This window comes from Doryrhamphus excisus, chromosome 16, assembly GCF_030265055.1.
Source record: "Doryrhamphus excisus isolate RoL2022-K1 chromosome 16, RoL_Dexc_1.0, whole genome shotgun sequence".
Classification (NCBI taxonomy): Eukaryota; Metazoa; Chordata; class Actinopteri; order Syngnathiformes; family Syngnathidae; genus Doryrhamphus; species Doryrhamphus excisus.
Window position 1 is genome coordinate 12309133 of NC_080481.1, and position 18996 is coordinate 12328128.

General features: G+C 40.5%; 1 protein-coding gene across 10 annotated transcripts in view; it reads right to left on the reverse strand.

Annotated features, from left to right (window-relative positions):
• The window catches only part of hspg2 (heparan sulfate proteoglycan 2), an 85414-nt gene that overhangs the window by 49677 nt on the left and 16741 nt on the right, over positions 1-18996 (reverse strand). For 9 of the 10 annotated variants that reach the window (XM_058050691.1, XM_058050697.1, XM_058050699.1 and 6 more), the window contains exons 2-4: positions 8689-8818; positions 8368-8427; positions 1424-1483 (exon numbers count right to left, since the gene is read on the reverse strand). In XM_058050691.1, the coding sequence (XP_057906674.1) occupies positions 1424-1483; positions 8368-8427; positions 8689-8818 (250 nt within the window). The remainder of the gene's footprint in view (positions 1-1423; positions 1484-8367; positions 8428-8688; positions 8819-18996) is intronic. The other variant, XM_058050694.1, reaches the window with a different exon arrangement.

The window sequence follows — 18996 nt, forward strand, 5'->3', positions numbered from 1 at the left end:
ACATAACATTAAACCATTCAAAATCATGTAATTTTATTACATCTCTTAAATGACAGTGGCGGGCAGTCAAGGCCAGCAATACCCTCTCTGATGGCCTAAGCACAGTCAAAACAACTGACCTACATTTACAACTTAAATTCTCGTATGTGTTCCATTCAATTGTAATAATTTATTGCCATTTATTGCCTATTATCTCCATGCCATAGCGTGTATGTTTGATTTTTGTTTTTTGTCCAATTAGATTTGAGTTGTGTTGCCATGTCAATGTAATCTGCCCAGGGCCAGTGCTGGTGGATGTCACATAAACCCTATCAGAAATAGGGCTGTATAAATCCCAGTCAAGGTGATATCGTATCTCTTTAAAAGATAGTGGGTTTCACACCAACAACAATTCTGGCCCACGACCAAATGTAATTGAGGACCCCTGCTGTAATTGTAAGCTATTTACTGTATATTGGCTTTTTGCATATTGGTGGTTTGTTAAAGACACAAGCGTGGATTAAATATAAAAACTGTGAAGCCAAGTTTGTGTGTGTGGGGTACAGCAGTGATTCTCAACTTGTGGGTCGGAGCAGTTTTTTACCAAAACACTTTTGTTTAAATGTTTTTTTTAATTTGTGTATAAAAAACTGATCATGAAACTTTTTGTGTTGACACATCACATTAATTTGCACGACCGCAAATTCAAACTGTACTTTAATGTGTTTACATTAAAGGGACTGTTTACAACTGGCTCAAAATTACACCTCCAGCACTTAACAAAGGCTCCTGTGCATGTTCCCTGTGCATGTTCTTGGCAGACACATAGCTGTTGCAAACATTCCCTCAAAATGTAAAATTTTATTAAATATATAACATATATAAAGTTTGCATTCAAAGATTTATGCAATCACGGCTTGTTATGTATTTCTATTTCCCACCCAACAAGTCCGGTTTTTCTCTAATAAGAACGTGTGGCATTCAGTTGAGGCTTTGCTGTTAGTTTGGCCGGTAGTTCTCACAGTGTGTATGATATGATACATGCAGCAGAATGTCTATTAGACAGTCTGTGTTGCAGTGTAAAACAGCTGTTTCATTTCATCATCCCCACCCCTACACTATACAGAATGCAAGGTTGAATGCCCATTAGGACAACTATGTCATCCTTCAACAAAAATGTTTTGGGAAAGTGCTGTCATCCAATCATAATTACCATGTTCCTATAATCCATGATTTTTCCATTGCCATGTGGAAAAAATGAGAGACAGTGGAAAAAAAACAGCATTTCCATACACAATGGTGGCATGCCCAAGCTGAGTCTTTCTTGGAATGTTATCTGCAAGTGTCTTTAGAAATGAGAGTGAATAACTGAGCAGAGCAGATTGCGGGAGAGAGCGTTAGAGGAATGACACAAATAAAAAGAAATCACGGCTGGAGGACTTACTGTAGGATGGCTCAACTGAGTTCTTTATGTTCCCCACATAGGAAGAGTCCAACCAGTACTCTACAATAAGCAATGTTGGGTAGGGAGCAAAGGAGCGAGAGACACAAGGAGGAGACGTGGCGAACAAAAAAGGGAACAAACATCAACGATCATACAAGAAAAGCGACACAGTGAGAGGTTGGAGTGGAGTTAGCCAGGCAGGCCCAAAGAGATTATTGGACATCAGGGGAGTTAGGAAATGATTGGAAGTGGAGAGAAAATAGAAAGTTTTTATTATTTTACATAAACACACACACATACAGAGATGTTTCATGGTTGAAATCCATGAAACACTGGTGAAAACACATAAAGCCCTGGAGAAGAATTAAGCCAACTAAAAAACATACGTATATGTCAGCCATTCCATTCCAGTGTTTGTTGAATTTCTCTATATACCTGCATACCCGCCACATTGTCTCGCACCTACTGTGAAATTTAGCAACGGATCTGTGATCCTACAGCAGTGCTAGAATCTGGCAGATTTGTCTTTGTGAAGGAAGCATGAATAAAGCCCTGTACAGAATTGTTATGGAAGTCAATATTCTCTGTGCTCTAACAATGTTCTCTAACTCTTGAGGACTGTTTGTCCATGCCGCACAAAGCCAGGTCATTGAAGCTACAGGCCTGAATCCCAATGAAAACCTCTGAAGTGTGATCAAGAGAAACATGGTCACCATAAAAAAACAAACAAAAAAAAACCAGAACTGCTTGAATCTTGAATGTAGGAGTGGCATAAAGTCAATGGGAAAAACTGGTCTGGAGCATACCAAGAAGTGTACAGATCAGGGTTATCGCATTAAGTATTTAGAATAAACAAAAAAAAGAGTGTTGTCTGGTTGATGAATATGAACTTGTGTTATTTGTATCATTTAAGATCTGAAAACGGTTGTTTTGTTTTGACCAGTTGTGACTTTGTCCCCGAATAAATGCTCTAAATCAGTGGTTCTCAACTGGTTCTCAATTGCCGACATTTTACAACTCAGAATTCTCAAATATTTTATATTCAAACTACTTGCAACACAATGTAGGCATCTGTCTCTTTAAAACATTCATTCATTCATTCATTCATTTTCTACCGCTTTTCCTCACGAGGGTCGCGGGGGTGCTGGAGCCTATCCCAGCTGTCAATGGGCGTAAGGCAGGGTACACCCTAGACTGGGCGCCAGCCAATCACAGGGCACACATAGACAAACCTCTTTATAACATGCTCTACAAAAAAATGAATGTGAGGTGCATTCACGGACATCGGGTGGTTTAATTTTTTTTCCGAGGAAAAGACCCGCAACACACTGAAAACGGCTCTGCCACCCACCAGTTGAGAATCACAGCTCTAAATTACTATATTTGTAATTTTAGACAAACACAAAATGTTTATTTACTTCAAGTGTTATTTTACGGCTTAAAACACATACTGTACCTAGAACTCATAAAACAAGAGAAACTTGGCAAAAGTATGTCAGCCCCCCATAAAGCCATCACACAACTGAAAACTGTAACCTTACAAGTATCACCACCGTTTTAACTTTTAAGACCGGTTGAAAATAGATCAGATATCTAAATATCAGCATCTAATCTCCCTCTGCATATAAAAGGCCTATTTCTCTCAAACATTGTTCACAGATAACAGAGTCTGCGTTGGTGAGCGTTCATAATTCATCCACATATGGATGGCAAAACGCCCAAACGTGCAGTTTAACTGTACTGAAATCTGTGTCAAGTCTGGTTGCATTGCATGACTGTCCACCATGTAACTGCAATCCATGTATTATGATTAGGTCATGGCATAAAGGATGTTGGGAGCTTAACACATCTGGAGACAAACGAGGAAGTCTGCTGGCCCGATGGCGTCAAGGATGAAAGAGTCAGAGGGCATCCCTTTAGAGATGACAGCTCTTTAGTCCAACAAAGAGGATATCCTCCTAACTAGATAAATACACCCACTGCCGTTCACATCTTTGTTGTCTAAAACACATATCCACTGATGCCGGGAGGAGCTGCTTCCTGTTTTGCCTCACTATATGGACATAACCGACCCCCAATGCAATCATCGCAAAAGTTAAGCCCTTCTTGGACTGGCATCAGTGTGAGTGTCAGCTCTGATTTATGTTGACTCATTTTCCATCGCTTTGAATGGAGCTACAGCTTAGGGCATGAAATGTCAGACGATGCGCTTTATAAAAAGAACCCTTGTGTGAAGATTTACTCTCTAAGTCCGATCCAGATCTGGTATGAATCCAGTCCATAAACTGTAACACACTACTGCACTTTAACAATCAAGTGACTGTGGTGGATCCAGCTGTTTTTCAGTCACACACTTGAGACAACTGTGAGATTCGGGAAAATGTGGGTGTTGAATCTCGTTGTGGGTGCAGCCAAAGATGTTTACTGAGATAAAAAGTGCAAACTGTTTTTTCCAGGGAAAATAATTAGGGTTTGATGTCCAGCCAGGAAACATTTGACAGAAGTCTCTAATTTCCATCCAAGCTAATTAAACCTGAAGGAGTATCCACTGCTTTGAATCTGAAGCTCTAATCCTGGTCAGGATGGGTATCGGGTCCTGAGAGAAGGATGGATATTACTGTATCAGGACATATTACTTTTTGGTTTTGAGGCTTATTATGGTTGTTGTCCCGAGTCCTATTTGAATGTTCAGGATTTATATCTGGCATCATATGAGGGTTCAGTTTCAATTCAGTTTCCTTAGAATCATTCCCCCCTGTTCAGTAATTCCCAATGAAATCATCACAGTTATGAGGTCATGAGGTATTTCTGGGTTATAGGGAGTACAGGAGTGGTCAGAGGTTAGAGTGAACCTGACTTTTGACCACCAAAATTCTAAGGAAACTCCTTAAATGCATTGCTGCAACTGGAGGACAGACATACAGGCACAACCAGAAATGTTCTTTTTCAAGGCCATCGCTCGGAGGCATAATCCCCAAGAGAGATATTATGTTCCGAATATGCACACCCGTTTTAAGTTTTAAGCCAGGAAACCACTGGTCATCAGGGGGCTTTGTCCAAATCTCCAAACTATAGAACAACAGACAACATGGATGATAAACACTAATTTAATTCACATGCAGGATTTCTCCAATCTGTGTTCTCGTCTCTGCAAGCTCACATGATTACAAAGGTAAAGATTGTTAAGATAAACAATCAAACCCTATCTCTGTGCACTGCCCGAGGGGGGGGAAAGGTATTTTTAAACAGCAACACAGTCTCTTTCACTGAATTGCTTTCCTTAGGAGGAGCGGTACAGGTCAGTTCTCCAAGGCAACACGTTTGTTTTTGGTACAACAATGTTTAATCGTTGGCTTGAAGTGCCACAATGTGATCCTCCAGCAGGAGTCATCAACATAAACGGCCAATGTGTGTTAAACTGACGGACAACTATTTGCTAACGAGGACCATCTTTTAACAGTAACACATGCTATCTTCTGTTTATCAAAGAAAGGAAAATTATCGGATTATGATCTTAAGTCTCTCCTGAACCGTCCTATTTTTTTTCTCTTTTGTTTTATGCTCTCATGAGCCCCCTTCAGGGCCCACAGTGGCCAAACAAACAAAGAGCTCTAAAATAACCACAGCTGCCAGCACTCATCCCCCTCTGTACATAATGACCCAGCAGACTGAGGGCAAACTTATAGTATCTCACCCACTGCATCAAGAAAACCGTGGCGGCCGACAGCAAGTATGTTTACGTTTTGTCATCGCCACTGTGCGAAATCTGATAAGCAATAAGAAAAATCAGTTTAACTTAAAATATAAACGCTTACCCGCAAAATAGGCAGGCTGCACTGTGACCACCATTTGCCTCAAATACTATTGTAGTGTCCAGACAGTATCCTGGCTATTTAAGAACTGTGGTGTATCAAGCTTCCAGGAATTACGTATGTACAGATCCTTCCAACATGGGGTCATACATGATCATGCTACATGACATGATGATGCCCATATCATAACAACGCCACCGCCATGGGCCACTTGAGCCGCAACAGAGCATTTTATTGACTATTGGTCCTGACTGGAACCAGGAAATATGGTCATGTTGTTCTAGTACTCAGGTATCTGCACTGGCTTACTGTCACTCGGAGAATACACTTTAAAACAGGCGGACAACACTTCGACTTCAACTGTGCATTTGACAACTGAAAGTATTTCATCTGCATTCTTCATTTTTATTTTTGTGTTTTATGGAATGATTTTATATATTGATTTTACCCTTCTTTACTGTGCAGCACTTTGAATTACCTTGTGTACGAATTCTGCTGTATAAATAAACTTGCCTTGACTTGAAAGTACCATTTCAAGCACCTTTTAATAGGGTTTGATCGATTCTTGTTCCTAATAATGTTTGATTCAGATTGTTTCTAGAGGTAGGGTTGTAAAAAGTTTGCATGGTCCCTCGTATTTGAGGGGTAACTACGTAGCGACAGCGTTGCCGCTGTTATGCCACCGTATATCCAATTACTAATGTGAAGTTAACAGCGATGGAGATCAATATCCAATGTTCAACGTGCAACTAGCTTGACCACGCGAAACAAATAAGTTGAATCAAGTATCACTTAAAGCGGGGTCTGGTCAACTTCGTCAATAAGGGCCACGTCAATTACGTGCTTATTGGTTGGAAGAACTTGGGCATAGCGAGTCACTCTCTGTACACTGTGAATCCAGAGGTGTTTCATCCTGTGAGTGGTGCATCCACCTTTGCACAAGCCTCCTTTTTTTGCACAATTTCAACCACTGTACATGGTTGAAATGGATGAACACAAACACTTCCAACCGCATCTTCTTGTTTGACAGAACGTGGGCACTGGACGTTTTAAAAAAAAAACAGTCAGAACCAGTTCCCATCCATGGTCGATACCCAACCCTACCGTTTAAGCACCAGCACTGTTTCAAAAGTACCGATGTTGGCACCAGTACAATATGTACGGTAAATGATACCTGATGCTAGTGTTGCATACAATTCTAAATCTCCCTTTTGTGGTGACAGGCATTGTGCTTTAAAGACATCACTGATGATGATATGATGAGATGTGAGGAACTGCGTAACTTAACTTTTATAATAATAGAAATCATTACTGGGAAGAACGTAACCCGAGCAGCCCCACGCCCTTTTTACTCAATGGTAACCTTTATTTCTAAATGAAGTAGCCAACATCTCGGGTGCAGTGGGAATTGGCTGTGAAGCTATAAAAATATCTCACACGAGATAAAATGGATTTTGTGTACCAGCGCTCTCTTGGAATTCTCTTAGGGGACCAGAGTGCACAGATCAAGAAGAGAGGTTATAAGGACATGGGACTCCATCTCTCTCTGGAAATACCATTAAATGCGGGAAGATGGACAACAATGGACAAACAATGCTCAAAATAACATTGTTTCTGTAGCAATGCACAGTCCAGATGGTCAATACTGGTGCCAATGATCAGCACAAGTCGGGATCTTTCACCTTACAACAGGAAAGAAGGAGTAATGAGAGCAACAGGGGTACTGATAGCCATAGAAACGGAAGGAAGGCTTGGGTCTGGACAGAGACATTCAGCAAAGCCTATAGAATTCAGTACAGGAAACTACATTTCCTTCCCAACACTGTGGTCAGATCTATGTATGGCATCATTCAAATCATATCTCCATGACCATTTCACTGCAGAACCTGGAGGATTCTTCCTGAAGGAAAACAATTGTAGGGAGGAAAATTAAGGCTTAACAACATTTTGTTAATGTTTTGGTAAAACAAGCATATTGGCATCTTTGGGGGAAAATAAATATTTCTAAATGATCTTGCATTGTCCGGTCAAAATTTTTCACTGTACTTTTCTTAAAATTCATGTTAAAATCTCGTCTGGTTCTTGTGACACCCCTACCCAAAACCAATGGTTAGTCCAGGCAATATCAATGGTAACATTTTGTATTTTTATTATTTACCATTGTTTACTTTTATGTTATCACAAAACTCATGCTTTCAAGGTGCCACATTGTTCCGCGTACTGCATTTGTTCTGTGTGCATGTATGGATTATTCCAGTTAATGTAAACATGTAACGAATGCCGGTGTAGCTGTGTGAAAGGAAAAGTTGGTAAAGTGCTCAAAGGGTTACGGTTAGGACTAAAAATGATCGTACTCACTTAATAAAGCATTTTTGTCAAAATATGACAAAACGCCGTCTGGATCTGTGACGTCACAATCAGAACATGTTACGGGAATCAGATACAAACTCATGCAGCAATGAACTCACAGCTAGAAAATTAAATATTCACAACCATAACGCAATAATAACATTGACTGATATTGTGTTGTGATGAGTGTGATATACACAGACAGCTATATGTTACTGCTATACTGTTATTTTAAGATTCGAAATAAAAAAAAAGGAATTACTTTACTGATAGGTCGACTGCTTTACGTCGAGAAGTACAGATGACACAAACAAGAACAGCCATGAACGCACACAACAAAAGTGACATCCAGCAATAACATTCCCTAATATTGTCTTGTGAGGCGTATGATATGTTTTACTGTCAGCTGTCAGCAAGCTCTATGGACAATGTACAAAGCTGAAAACGAGTGGCATCAAATCCCATCGTTATCATTTTGAGATTCGTAGTGACGCTGCAATCAAAGAGGTTTTCCTTGCTTTTGTAGATCTTAACTGTATCGTCACCTCTGCCGGTAAGCGAGAGGATGAAAGAGATGTTTATGTCTCCGAGACAAAGCTAAAATGCAGTGTTATGACCTGACTGGCGGCTTGAAGCAGGATGTGAGGCCGTCATGGCACACATGAACAGACGTCAACACACAGATGTGGGAACATTAAAGTGAGCGGTCTTCCACACACATACACACACACACACACACAGAGAACTTCAACACAACTTATACAGTATTTACTGGTCTCTTACTTGTGGTATCAGAAACTGGGGGCCATGGTGTACTTCCGTCATCCTCACCACTTGGCAAATCTATGGGCACATGGGAATTGTAAGACCTTCAATGACTTTATCTACAAGGCTTAATTCCTGCCATTTAGACATTAATGAGAATTACATTCAGCAAGTATGTCCTTATATATATATATATATATATATATATATATATATATATATATATATATATATATATATATATATATGTATATAACAGGGCAAAATCTCTTCCGTTTTGGCATGTGCATATAAACGCAAGTAAACACAACTGGCGTGGTTGCGTTTGGTCCAGCCCACCTCCTGAGGCTTCATCAGCGACAAAGTCCTCATCGTCCCCCAGTAAGCTCGGTGCCGCCTGGACATCCTTCTGCTCCACTAAGTCGTCTGGCAGCGGGACCTCGCCCCACACCTTGGAGGCCCGTGTCACCTGAGACAAACAGAAAGATTAATAAGGGTCGAAGTCTCCATGGTGCACGGTTACACCCAGGGATATTCATGGACCTTGGAAGGGTGGAGGGAAAACAAAGGCAGCGGCAGGAAACAAAGCATTGAGATGTGTTTACTTTCAACGTTTATTATCTCGTTGAGGCCTCATCAAGAGTTCGCATGCAAATAAAAGTTTGTGGACACTTTACGTGACGTCTACGCCTTCACAAGACTGCCTCAAATACAGCTACTCAAACAAAGAAGATACTCAGGCAAAGATTGGAATGCCACAACAACACAGTTGTGTATTCCAGGTGAATATGTGTATTTCTAAACTGCTTATGCTGGTCAGTATTGTGGCGAATTGTGGAGTCGATCCAACTTACTTCACCCTGGATTGAACTTTGATCAATCACAAGGCATATACAATTTTGTAAAATCTGATAAAGTATGACTTCAACTTTAATTTGATACCCCATTCGCTTCCGTGCCCCAAATATCAAAGAAGTTAGAGCCGATTTTATACCAGAAAATAGTGCCTTTGGTCCCCACTGAGTAAAGACAAAAGCTGTGATCAACCCACAGACTTTAGCAAGTGCAACCGTACTACAAAATATAGAACTTAGGCTTTGAAAATCAGTCTTTAAAGTCAACAGAGTAGTTAATTACCTTTTTTTGATCATCAAAAAGTCCAGGGAAGAAAGTCAAGTGTTATATTTTTCCTGTACTATATACCTCACACATGCTAGTTTGCTAGCAAAAAAGTACTATGTGCTTGACAAGATTGCAAACTAAACATTTAAGCATATTTTCATATACAATTTTGTAAAAACTGATAAAGTACGACTTCAACTTTAATTTGATACCCCATTCGCTTCTCTGCACCAAATATTAAAGAAGTTAGAGCAGATTTTATACCAGAAAATAGTGCCTTTGTTCCCCACTGAGTAAAGACAAAAGCTGTGATCAACCCACGGACCTTAGCAAGTGCAACCGTACTACAAAATATAGAACTTGGGCTTTGAAAATCAGTCTTAAAAGTCAACAGAGTAGCTATTTACCTTTTTTGATCATCAAAAAGTCCAGGGAAGAAAGTCAAGTGTTATATTTTTCATGTACTATATACCCCACACATGCTAGTTTGCTAGCAAAAAAGTACTTTGTGCTTGATAACATTGCGAACCAAAGATTTAAGCATATTTTCATTATTTTGTCAAATGACGTTGTCTTATAGTATATTCAAATTTAAAATGAACTTCATCTACAAGTAATTATAATACAAGTCAATACTTTACAAAGATCTTGGAGGTCAATGAGGAGCACCCTCCCCTCGTGTCTACCTGATATATCTACACGACTTCACAGAGGAGTCTCAAAGTGAGCCAGACATCCTTGTATCTGATCATCTTGATAGAGCTAACCCTTTTGGAGAGGCACCGCTTTCCCAAACTCAGCAGCCGAGCTGCTCAGACGCGAGCTAGAAGTTTAGATACGACTCTGGCAGGATGACAGCGTTGGCATTTCCAGCTGGCATGGCCCGCCAGTTCCTATTTCCACCCAACTCTGTCATGGTAGTTTCCCTTTAAAATGGCTCTAGATAATAAATAACTACATCTATCCCCCCAAATCCTCTCTCCCCTGACTGAACACCCTTACAACAACAATCCTGGGCCATTTTCAAAAGCAAAGCGCTGACCAAACAAATTCCTTTCAGTGGTGCCGACCAGTCAACCATTAGTATGATCTTCTATTACGTCCCCCTGCTCCCTGGGGATGGGACATCGTGTGGTTGTGGGCACTGTGTGGCATCTGGGCAAAAACCTACACAAATTTACACAAGCATCGACAAATGCGCTAATATTAAAGCCAATAAGCTATGTGTGCATAAATAAGAGCTTCATATGATTGAGTTATCTGTCCTCACTCGGGTCACGGGAAGCTTGAACCTATTCCAGCTGACTTTAGGCAGGCTACAAACTGGTCTGGATGCCAGCCAATTACAGGGCACATAGACAAATAACCATACCCACTCACAATCACACCTGTGGACAGTTTAAATCATATTTTTGGTTTCCCCGTAAAATTTTTAGTATTATGTCATAAAATTAAGTGAAGTCGGTATGACTTTGTTGTGTCATATTCAACTTTTCCAAACTGACTCGTTCTTGCTGGCTCTCTGCTATTGCTGAGTCATTTGAATATAATATTTTGAGGACATGAATTCATGATCTCATAGATAATTAAATCCATCACGTTATTACATTCACAGCACAACCTTTAATATATTTTCGAATACGAGTATAAGAGTGGCGGTACGGCGGACGAGTGGTTAGCGTGCAGACCTCACAGCTAGAGACCAGGGTTCAATTCCACCCTCGGCCATCTCTGTGTGGAGGTTGCATGTTCTCCCCGTGCATGCGTGGGTTTTCTCCGGGTACTCCAGTTTCCTCCCACACATTCCAAAAACATGCCAGGTTAATTGGTGACTCCAAATTGTCCATAGGTATGAATGTGAGTGTGAATTGTTGTTTGTCTATATGTGCCCTGTGATTAGCTGGCGACCAGTCCAGGGTGTACCCTGCCCGAAGACAGCTGGGATAGGCTACAGCAAAGGAAAAAGCGGTAGAAAATGAATGAATGAAGTATAAGAGTGGTGGTATTACTACTCAAAGTCCAAATCTAAAAGTCTGGTGTTGTTGTCCACAGTGTTCCCATCCTAGGGACCATCGGGGGACTTGATGGAAGCTCCCATGTTGATAATAAAGCAAGTCATGCAGCTGCAGGACAAACTGTGGGAAACGGGTTTCATAGAGAATAAGCACGTTAGCATTGACGGATGTAACAAAGGTGTATCAAATACCCATAGTTCAAGCACTCTGCTGGGATTTGAAGTGGCAACATGCATTGACCAAGCACGAAATCTAAACTGCATGCACCAGGCACCAGGCACCAGCAAGACCTGGGCTTGGTTTCTATTTGAGAGTGTTGCATAAAATGGACAACTTTTAGCACCACATCCTTAAAAATGTGTTTTCGCGTGGATACATGGAAAAGAACTTTAGATATGACAATTGTGGCAACAAAGCAGCTTTGTGCGCCTGGAATGGCGGGTGAACTGACAAACTGCCACTCACGACACTAAACCTCTAACCTGGGCCCCTCCTGAATAAAAGGCCTGATGAGTGAGGTCCTGGAGCTCCGTGCAGCTCCTTTGACGTTTCCACAGGGTTTAATCTAAAGTGATTGGACGGGAGAGGAAGTGGAAAGAGGTTCTTCATTCAACAGACAAACACTCTTTGACAGGTGCAGGGATTGTCTTCCCAAAGTGTTCCATGACTAACAGGATGGGCGCAACAAACATGCTTGGAGGGGGGGGGAAAGGGAGGGAGAAGAGAGGCATTTGGAGTGAACAGTGTTGCTTTTTGAGAACACACTTGAAGTCTTCTTCTCCAAGGTCATCCAGTCAGTCTCCCACACAACACACATACCATGCTTGGTCTGCTGCTTCAAAGCAGCCCTGACATTTCCTTTCGGTCACTCCCATCCTGAAGATTTGGCAAAAAATCCAAGTTTAAAGTTTAAATAATAACTGCAACTATATACTGACAGCAGCATATATACAATGGCACAATCTTATTCTACATAACACTCTCAAAAAGAGCCAAATGTTGAAAAAAAAGCATTGCAATAATGCATAAAGCCATTATACCGCTAGTAGAGCAGTGAAAACAAATGTGTTGGCTCAAGATACTCCGACAATCCATAGAGAATGAATGCAAAATCACTATGATTCCTTTGAAACTAAAAAGGAAAAGACGCAAAATCTTAGAATCTGTTCTATAATTCAAAGGAACACCTTTTGTTCACTTTGCTATCCTGCAACATTAATACCACCAACCAAAAACAACAGGCACCCAAGTTTCTACATACATGTACGGAATCGCTGAATTGGCCAATAAAAACGGAATTTACTGATAAAAATTGAATCTTGTGGAAATTGACATAATATGAATGAAATGTTGTGACTGTGAGCAGAAGGATGTCCCTGTGGGGAAGTCTTTCCCCGGCAAAGTTTAGCAGAGCATGCTAGTGCGGCTGAGTGTGTGACTCAAACTGGATGAGTGCTGTGTTTTACAGCTTTAATGTAGGGAGCGTTTTACAATGTAGCATTTTGTGGCAATATATGCAGAGGCTGACATCCATGTTTTGCTGGTAGAATAAGTGTAAAATGTCAAAAACTAAATTCAAAAAATGGAAAGGGAAAAAAATGAATTTGCAAAAAAAATTAAACAGATTTCATAATTTCAGAATTCCATACGTGCCATGCTGTGTCTATCCTTTCTACGCAGGCACTGATTTGCTGTCATGCCAACCCAGGGGGCAGAAATGTTTTCACTTTTGAGAAACTGATAATAACTATTTATTATGTAGAGAAAAATACAAGCGTAATCAAGAGTCCAATTGCATTTTGAGTACAATAAATGTGTACATGTTGGCAGGTCAGCACTAATATTGAAAGTCCAGTTCACCACGCCACCCCAGCGGCGCCTTCCCCACTATTTGAAAAGCACTGGTCTACAGGAACAACAGCTGAACAACCTTGTTAGACTAACATTTTCACCATGTGCAGGCTGTGAAAATAGAAGTCAAGTTTCCTTCTCTGGTGAGCAGAGTCTGCAGCACATATTGTATGGAGGCCTGTTGAAAGAAGAGCATCGAGCCTGTGTGGACTTGTTTGAATACGGAAAGATGATGCCCACAAGGCGATAATTTAAGTGTACTTACATGTACTGTATCGCAACGGATGTACACTTTTCACATGGTTGCTTAAAAGCATGTTTACATTTATCTCACTTACATTTGAATGCCCTTTAAATCACAGCCTTTAAAGACCACAAGGCCTGAAGAATCGCAAACCATTTCCACCAATTTTACATTTGTTTTTCAGACTGTATGGTCAATAATAGGGCTGCAACTAAAGACTATTCTCTTAAATCGATTAATCTGAAGCTTGTCGTTGCAAACTGAAAAATCAAAGGATGCAGGGCCACTTTTACATTTTTTTAAACAAACACAGGTGGTTATGCTGACACAATTTTTAAAATATATTTAAACTATTTTTCTCTTAATTTTCTGACTTTATTGTCCTAATATTTTGTCTTTATTCTTGAAAAAAAATACAGATTTTTTTTCCTTCTTTTCTATCCCCTCCTGCTCCGTTTGTCCGCTCCAAATTTACACAAAAAACATAAAATAAAGCCAAATAATACGCCATATAACAGGGAAGATGGAGCTTACACTTTTCCCAAGCAGAGCAAATCTGTTTAGCATGCATCAATAATACTATCTACCCCAATGGTGGGACAGGACATTTTTTTCCCATTTTTGTTAGTTCTCTTGTTTAATTTTATTTTTAAAATGGTTCAAGGCCCAATAAAAAGAAAACAGCTATGGGCCATAAATGCTTGTTTTCCGTCAGCATTTGCCATCAGGACTGGAGTACACGTCTTGTGCTGGAAGACACAGCCACCCCAATGAGAGGAGACATCGTAAGTCATATTTCACATAGTAAGGATTGTGAATGATGCGCAAAATTCCCCAAAAAGTCCAAGTCCCCTTTAAGTTGGGGGGGGGTGATTATGTAAATTTCCGTGAGATTCTGCATTAAACAGTAAATTTGTGTTTTATTGGCTTATTCCGCGATTCTATTCACAATTCCATTAACAAGGAAATGATCGTGCTTGACCTGTATTCATATAATATCACACAATATTTTTAGCTTTTGGATAGTAAAACCTGTAGGAGACCGAAACTGTCTTTTGAAAAAGTGAACGGAGACATGTCCGCCCCCATATTAAGGCCAAAGGTCACAGTCCGGCGACACAAGAGCCATACAGCTTGTATGTTTAAATGGCTGTTGAAATCTGACACTTGACAGTCACCCAGATGCTCCCTGATGGGCTTTCTTATTGTAAAGACAGCAGACCACTATGCCGCGTTTTATTATTCCTCAAGCTACATTAAAGACAATCCTCTCAAGGTTATTTTAGTGGTGATACTGTAAGTTATTGTCACTGTGGGTGGGATGTCCCATTCTACCCAAATGTCCCCAAGAATGAAAGCCCTAAGAAGCCAGCCTTGTCAAGTATCACCTCAGCAGGGGCCCCCAACAGGACCCTTCATCGCCAGACCACCTAGAATCTCCAAAACTGAGAGCCCTCACCAGCGATGAAGAAAAGACCTCCCAAAGACACTTATTTACTCATGCAGCTTTTAACACTTGAGCACACATGGACATAAATGTAAAATAAAACACACCGGCTAAGAAGGCACACTTATCAAATGGCTGTTCTAGTCAGGAATGAGCCTGCTCCGTTTTTTAATAGGCGGTCTGTGGAGAAGGGCAATTTTGTGGACGGGAGTTTGGCGCTTAATAAAACCACTGGAGTGCTTGTTGATAGAAAAATATCCCAATTAATGTTTAGACTCACAGTGAAAACAAGTCAAAGCTAAAATATTTAGAGCAGATTCAAAGAAATACATATTTTTCTTACGAGACCTGAATAAAACATCCAAAATAAAACCACGTGAGAACGGTCTGTTGGTCTATATTTAGTGTTCATGTTTCCAGTAACATATTTGAGAGTCATGGGTTGGCTGAGAGACCAGCTCCAGTTGCTCCAGATGACAGCTGCGTGCCCGGCGTGGTACGGAGACTGGCAGCCACTTGGAAGGGAGGAGCAGTGCCAACGTGGCCATCTGAGACCTGTTTATTTATAACGGAAATATATACCATAAAAACACTAATGTGTCCCTTAGAGGTCTAGTCTGCTTCTTGCGGGCCAAATGCCAAATAGCTGACGCAGATGAGCAGTGCCACCACGGTGAGCTAAATTGACGTGTATGACGGCATAATACCATCCAGCACTTTTTTGCACAATGGAGTCAATATCATTAAACATCAGTAGCATTCCACATACTCTGAAAAAATGCCTCCTCATGCAATGCTCTTTAATTTGAAAAAACTCAAAACCCATCCATCCATCCATTCATTAATTTTCTACCGCTTATCCTCACAAGGGTCGCAGGGGTGCTGGAGCCTATCCCAGCTGTCTTCGGGCGAGAGGCAGGGTACACCCTGGACTGGTCGCCAGCCAATCACAGGGCACATATAGACAAACAACCATTCACACTCACATTCATACCTATGGATGAATGGACATATAGACTAGACTTAGACTAGACCAGGGGTGGGCAAACTTTTTGACTCGTGGGCCGCATTGGTTTAACAAAATTGACGGGGGGCCAGACTATATATTTTACTTATTTTACTTTATATTTTACTATATTTTTAGTTATAAATTAAATGTATTATTATTATTATAATTATTATTATGTGCTTGTGTCCCTTTTTTCAGGAGCACTTTGTAAACAACAGACCACACCAAATAACAATATTGATAAAACAGCTACTTCAACCATGAAAAGCCATGATGCCAGGTTGTACGTTAAGTTTAAATGAAAAACCTTAGAAAGAACGGGCGGGCCGTAGTCAAACACTTGGCGGTCCAGATGTGGCCCCCGGGCCGTAGTTTGCCCACTCCTGGACTAGACTCAAATTGTAAAGCACGTGTATTTATTGGTAACAAACTGGCTAACTTTTCTAATGGGATGTCAGCCTCTGCAGACATAGGTAATAAATCTTCAACTAAATGTAACGCCAGTGCTTGTGATTAAGGAAGATGTAGTCGCCCAGGCAATTACAACTGCAAGATATTTTTTATGACAAATAATATACGCAAACTGCGTACGTTTACGCAAACTGCAAATGCATTCTTATTTTGAATTTACAGACCTTTCACAGCCTTGCAGCTCAGCCATACGGTCACATAAAAACGTGATTAATGGCTCATTTTTTAGACAAACTTCTCAATTTTCTCTGTGCCTAATTAGTTGTTTCATTGGATGTTTAGTTTTGGCTCCATCTTCGTCAGAAGGAGGTGTACACAGGGCCAAAATCCACCTCGGTTCTCACTCTAACGCTACATCATCGGAGGCTGAAAAACAACTGTTTTTTTGCAAACAACTCCTCGTCCTGGCCACACCGTTTTAGCTAGCTTGATTTCTTTTGGTGAAAACTTAGAAATCTTCGTCCCTTTTCCAAAAATGTCCCTCTTATGGCTGAGCTATGTACGGATTGCCCTCTGTGGCCCCTAAAAGCGACAAAAGCCTAAAAATTCTCCCATTGACTCCCATGTTAAAGATGCCGTCTTTTGTTTCTCCAACTCTTCAATTGTCGATGTTTTCGACTCGTCCTCTTGCGGTCATTTCTTGACCTAGCATAATATCTGTTAGCATGTATGACTCACATCTAAAGGCTAATACAGACATGGCGTGATGCAGGGATATTGTAGGTTTCGCGATAGAATGCCATCTCACTAGATGCTAGCGTGCTAACAGTTAGCATGTTTGTTTTTTTGCTAAATTCCTCATGTAATGTACGCACAGCATTGCTCGGCGGTGTGGCACAGTAGACACCGGGCCCATAAAAATTTGTTTATGTTTATGTTTTAAGTCATTTTATTTTCATTGGAAGAATCTATCCCGGTATTCCGGTATTAAAAAATGCAGTAGAAAATCAGGATGAACAGGTTGGTATACACATTAAACTTTTAAATGTACAAAGGAAAAACTGAGCAATATAAAATGATTCTTGTGCGTAACAGTGGACAACCCTCTGTTGTTGACAACTAGAAAACATTTGAAATCTTTTTATAACAATAACAGCTCATCCTGCATTGGTTTTTGGAGAGGAGAGCTGTGGTTTGAGCCCTGGTTTTCCCCCAAACTGATGTCAACAGCAACAGACTCACCCTCCTCCCTTTCTTTCACACTCATTCCTGCCTCAGGACCAAATAATTGGACACCACCTGTTGACTTGGCCCCACTCGTGTTGTCCCACATAATGGCAAGCCAGAAGTCATTCATGGCCCCCTCGTGTAACACACTCCATTAGCTCATCTCTCCTGGAGGAATAAAGACAAGCTAAAGCTGATGCAACCTTGATTGCAATTGAGGGAGGTTCTGCGCCCCCTCTCCCTGTATTTTGCATCTATTAATACATGAGAGTTAGTGATGGTATTGTGAGTGGAAAAATAATCAATTGAATTATTCAGGAAAATAAGATTAAGGTTAATTAACTGGGATTTGTGGGGGTACCATGGTGACATTTTAGAAACCTAAAGCAGTTCCAGCAGTTTTGCAAGCCAAGATGTAGCTTGGAACATCACAACAGAGCCTGCTATTCAACCCAGAAGAACACGTTCAAAGACCGTAGTCATTCCCGCTTTTCACACAACTTTGGTAGAGCTGTGCAAAAAGTGACAAAAGGAAAGTTAACTAAAGCGAGGAGATGTGAGAATGAGAATATTCCTTCTCAGATGTTGACGTCACTGGTATAAATAAGATTGCTATAGCAACAAGGACAGATGTGCACCTCTCCTGCACTGCACATCCCCAATGGAAAGTACCTAACCACTGTTGTTGCTAAGCAGTCTACAATGGGACAGCTCAATGTGGGAGTGAGGAAGCAGAAATGAGAGCCTGTCTGGCATCATTTTGCCTCTGTTGCTTCAAGACACAAGCGAAAATTAAGTTTTGTACTTCAGAAGAATACCGCACAAACCTACGAAAAAACCAAGCCATGTGAACATATCAGTCTAAACAGGGCATGCTAACAAATAACAATGAAGAAAAGAACAAGGAGCGTTTTGTGATTGTTGGCCACAGTAAGGAGATTTTATTCAAGGAGAGACTGAGGGCAGCTGAAAACTGAAAAAAATAGAAAAAAAATGAGACTGGAGACTGTGGCTTATAATAATAATAATACTGCAGTAACAAGCGCTAAGGCACAGCAACAGGGTAAGCTATCGTTAGCATATTTCTTTTTTTAGTTGTTTATCTTCTAGAAATAGTACCTTGTATAATGTTCTGAATCAGTTGAATTTCAGTGATTCTGGTTCTGATTCCAAGTTTTGATTCTGGTTCCTAACGAGTCTTAATTTAGATTTTTTTTCCACAGGTAGGTTCATAAAAAGTTAGCATGGTTGAAAGGAGGGTGCTAACTCAAGTTATTAATGATATTATGTTGCCGTTTTCCGTCAATGTAAATGCTTTTGT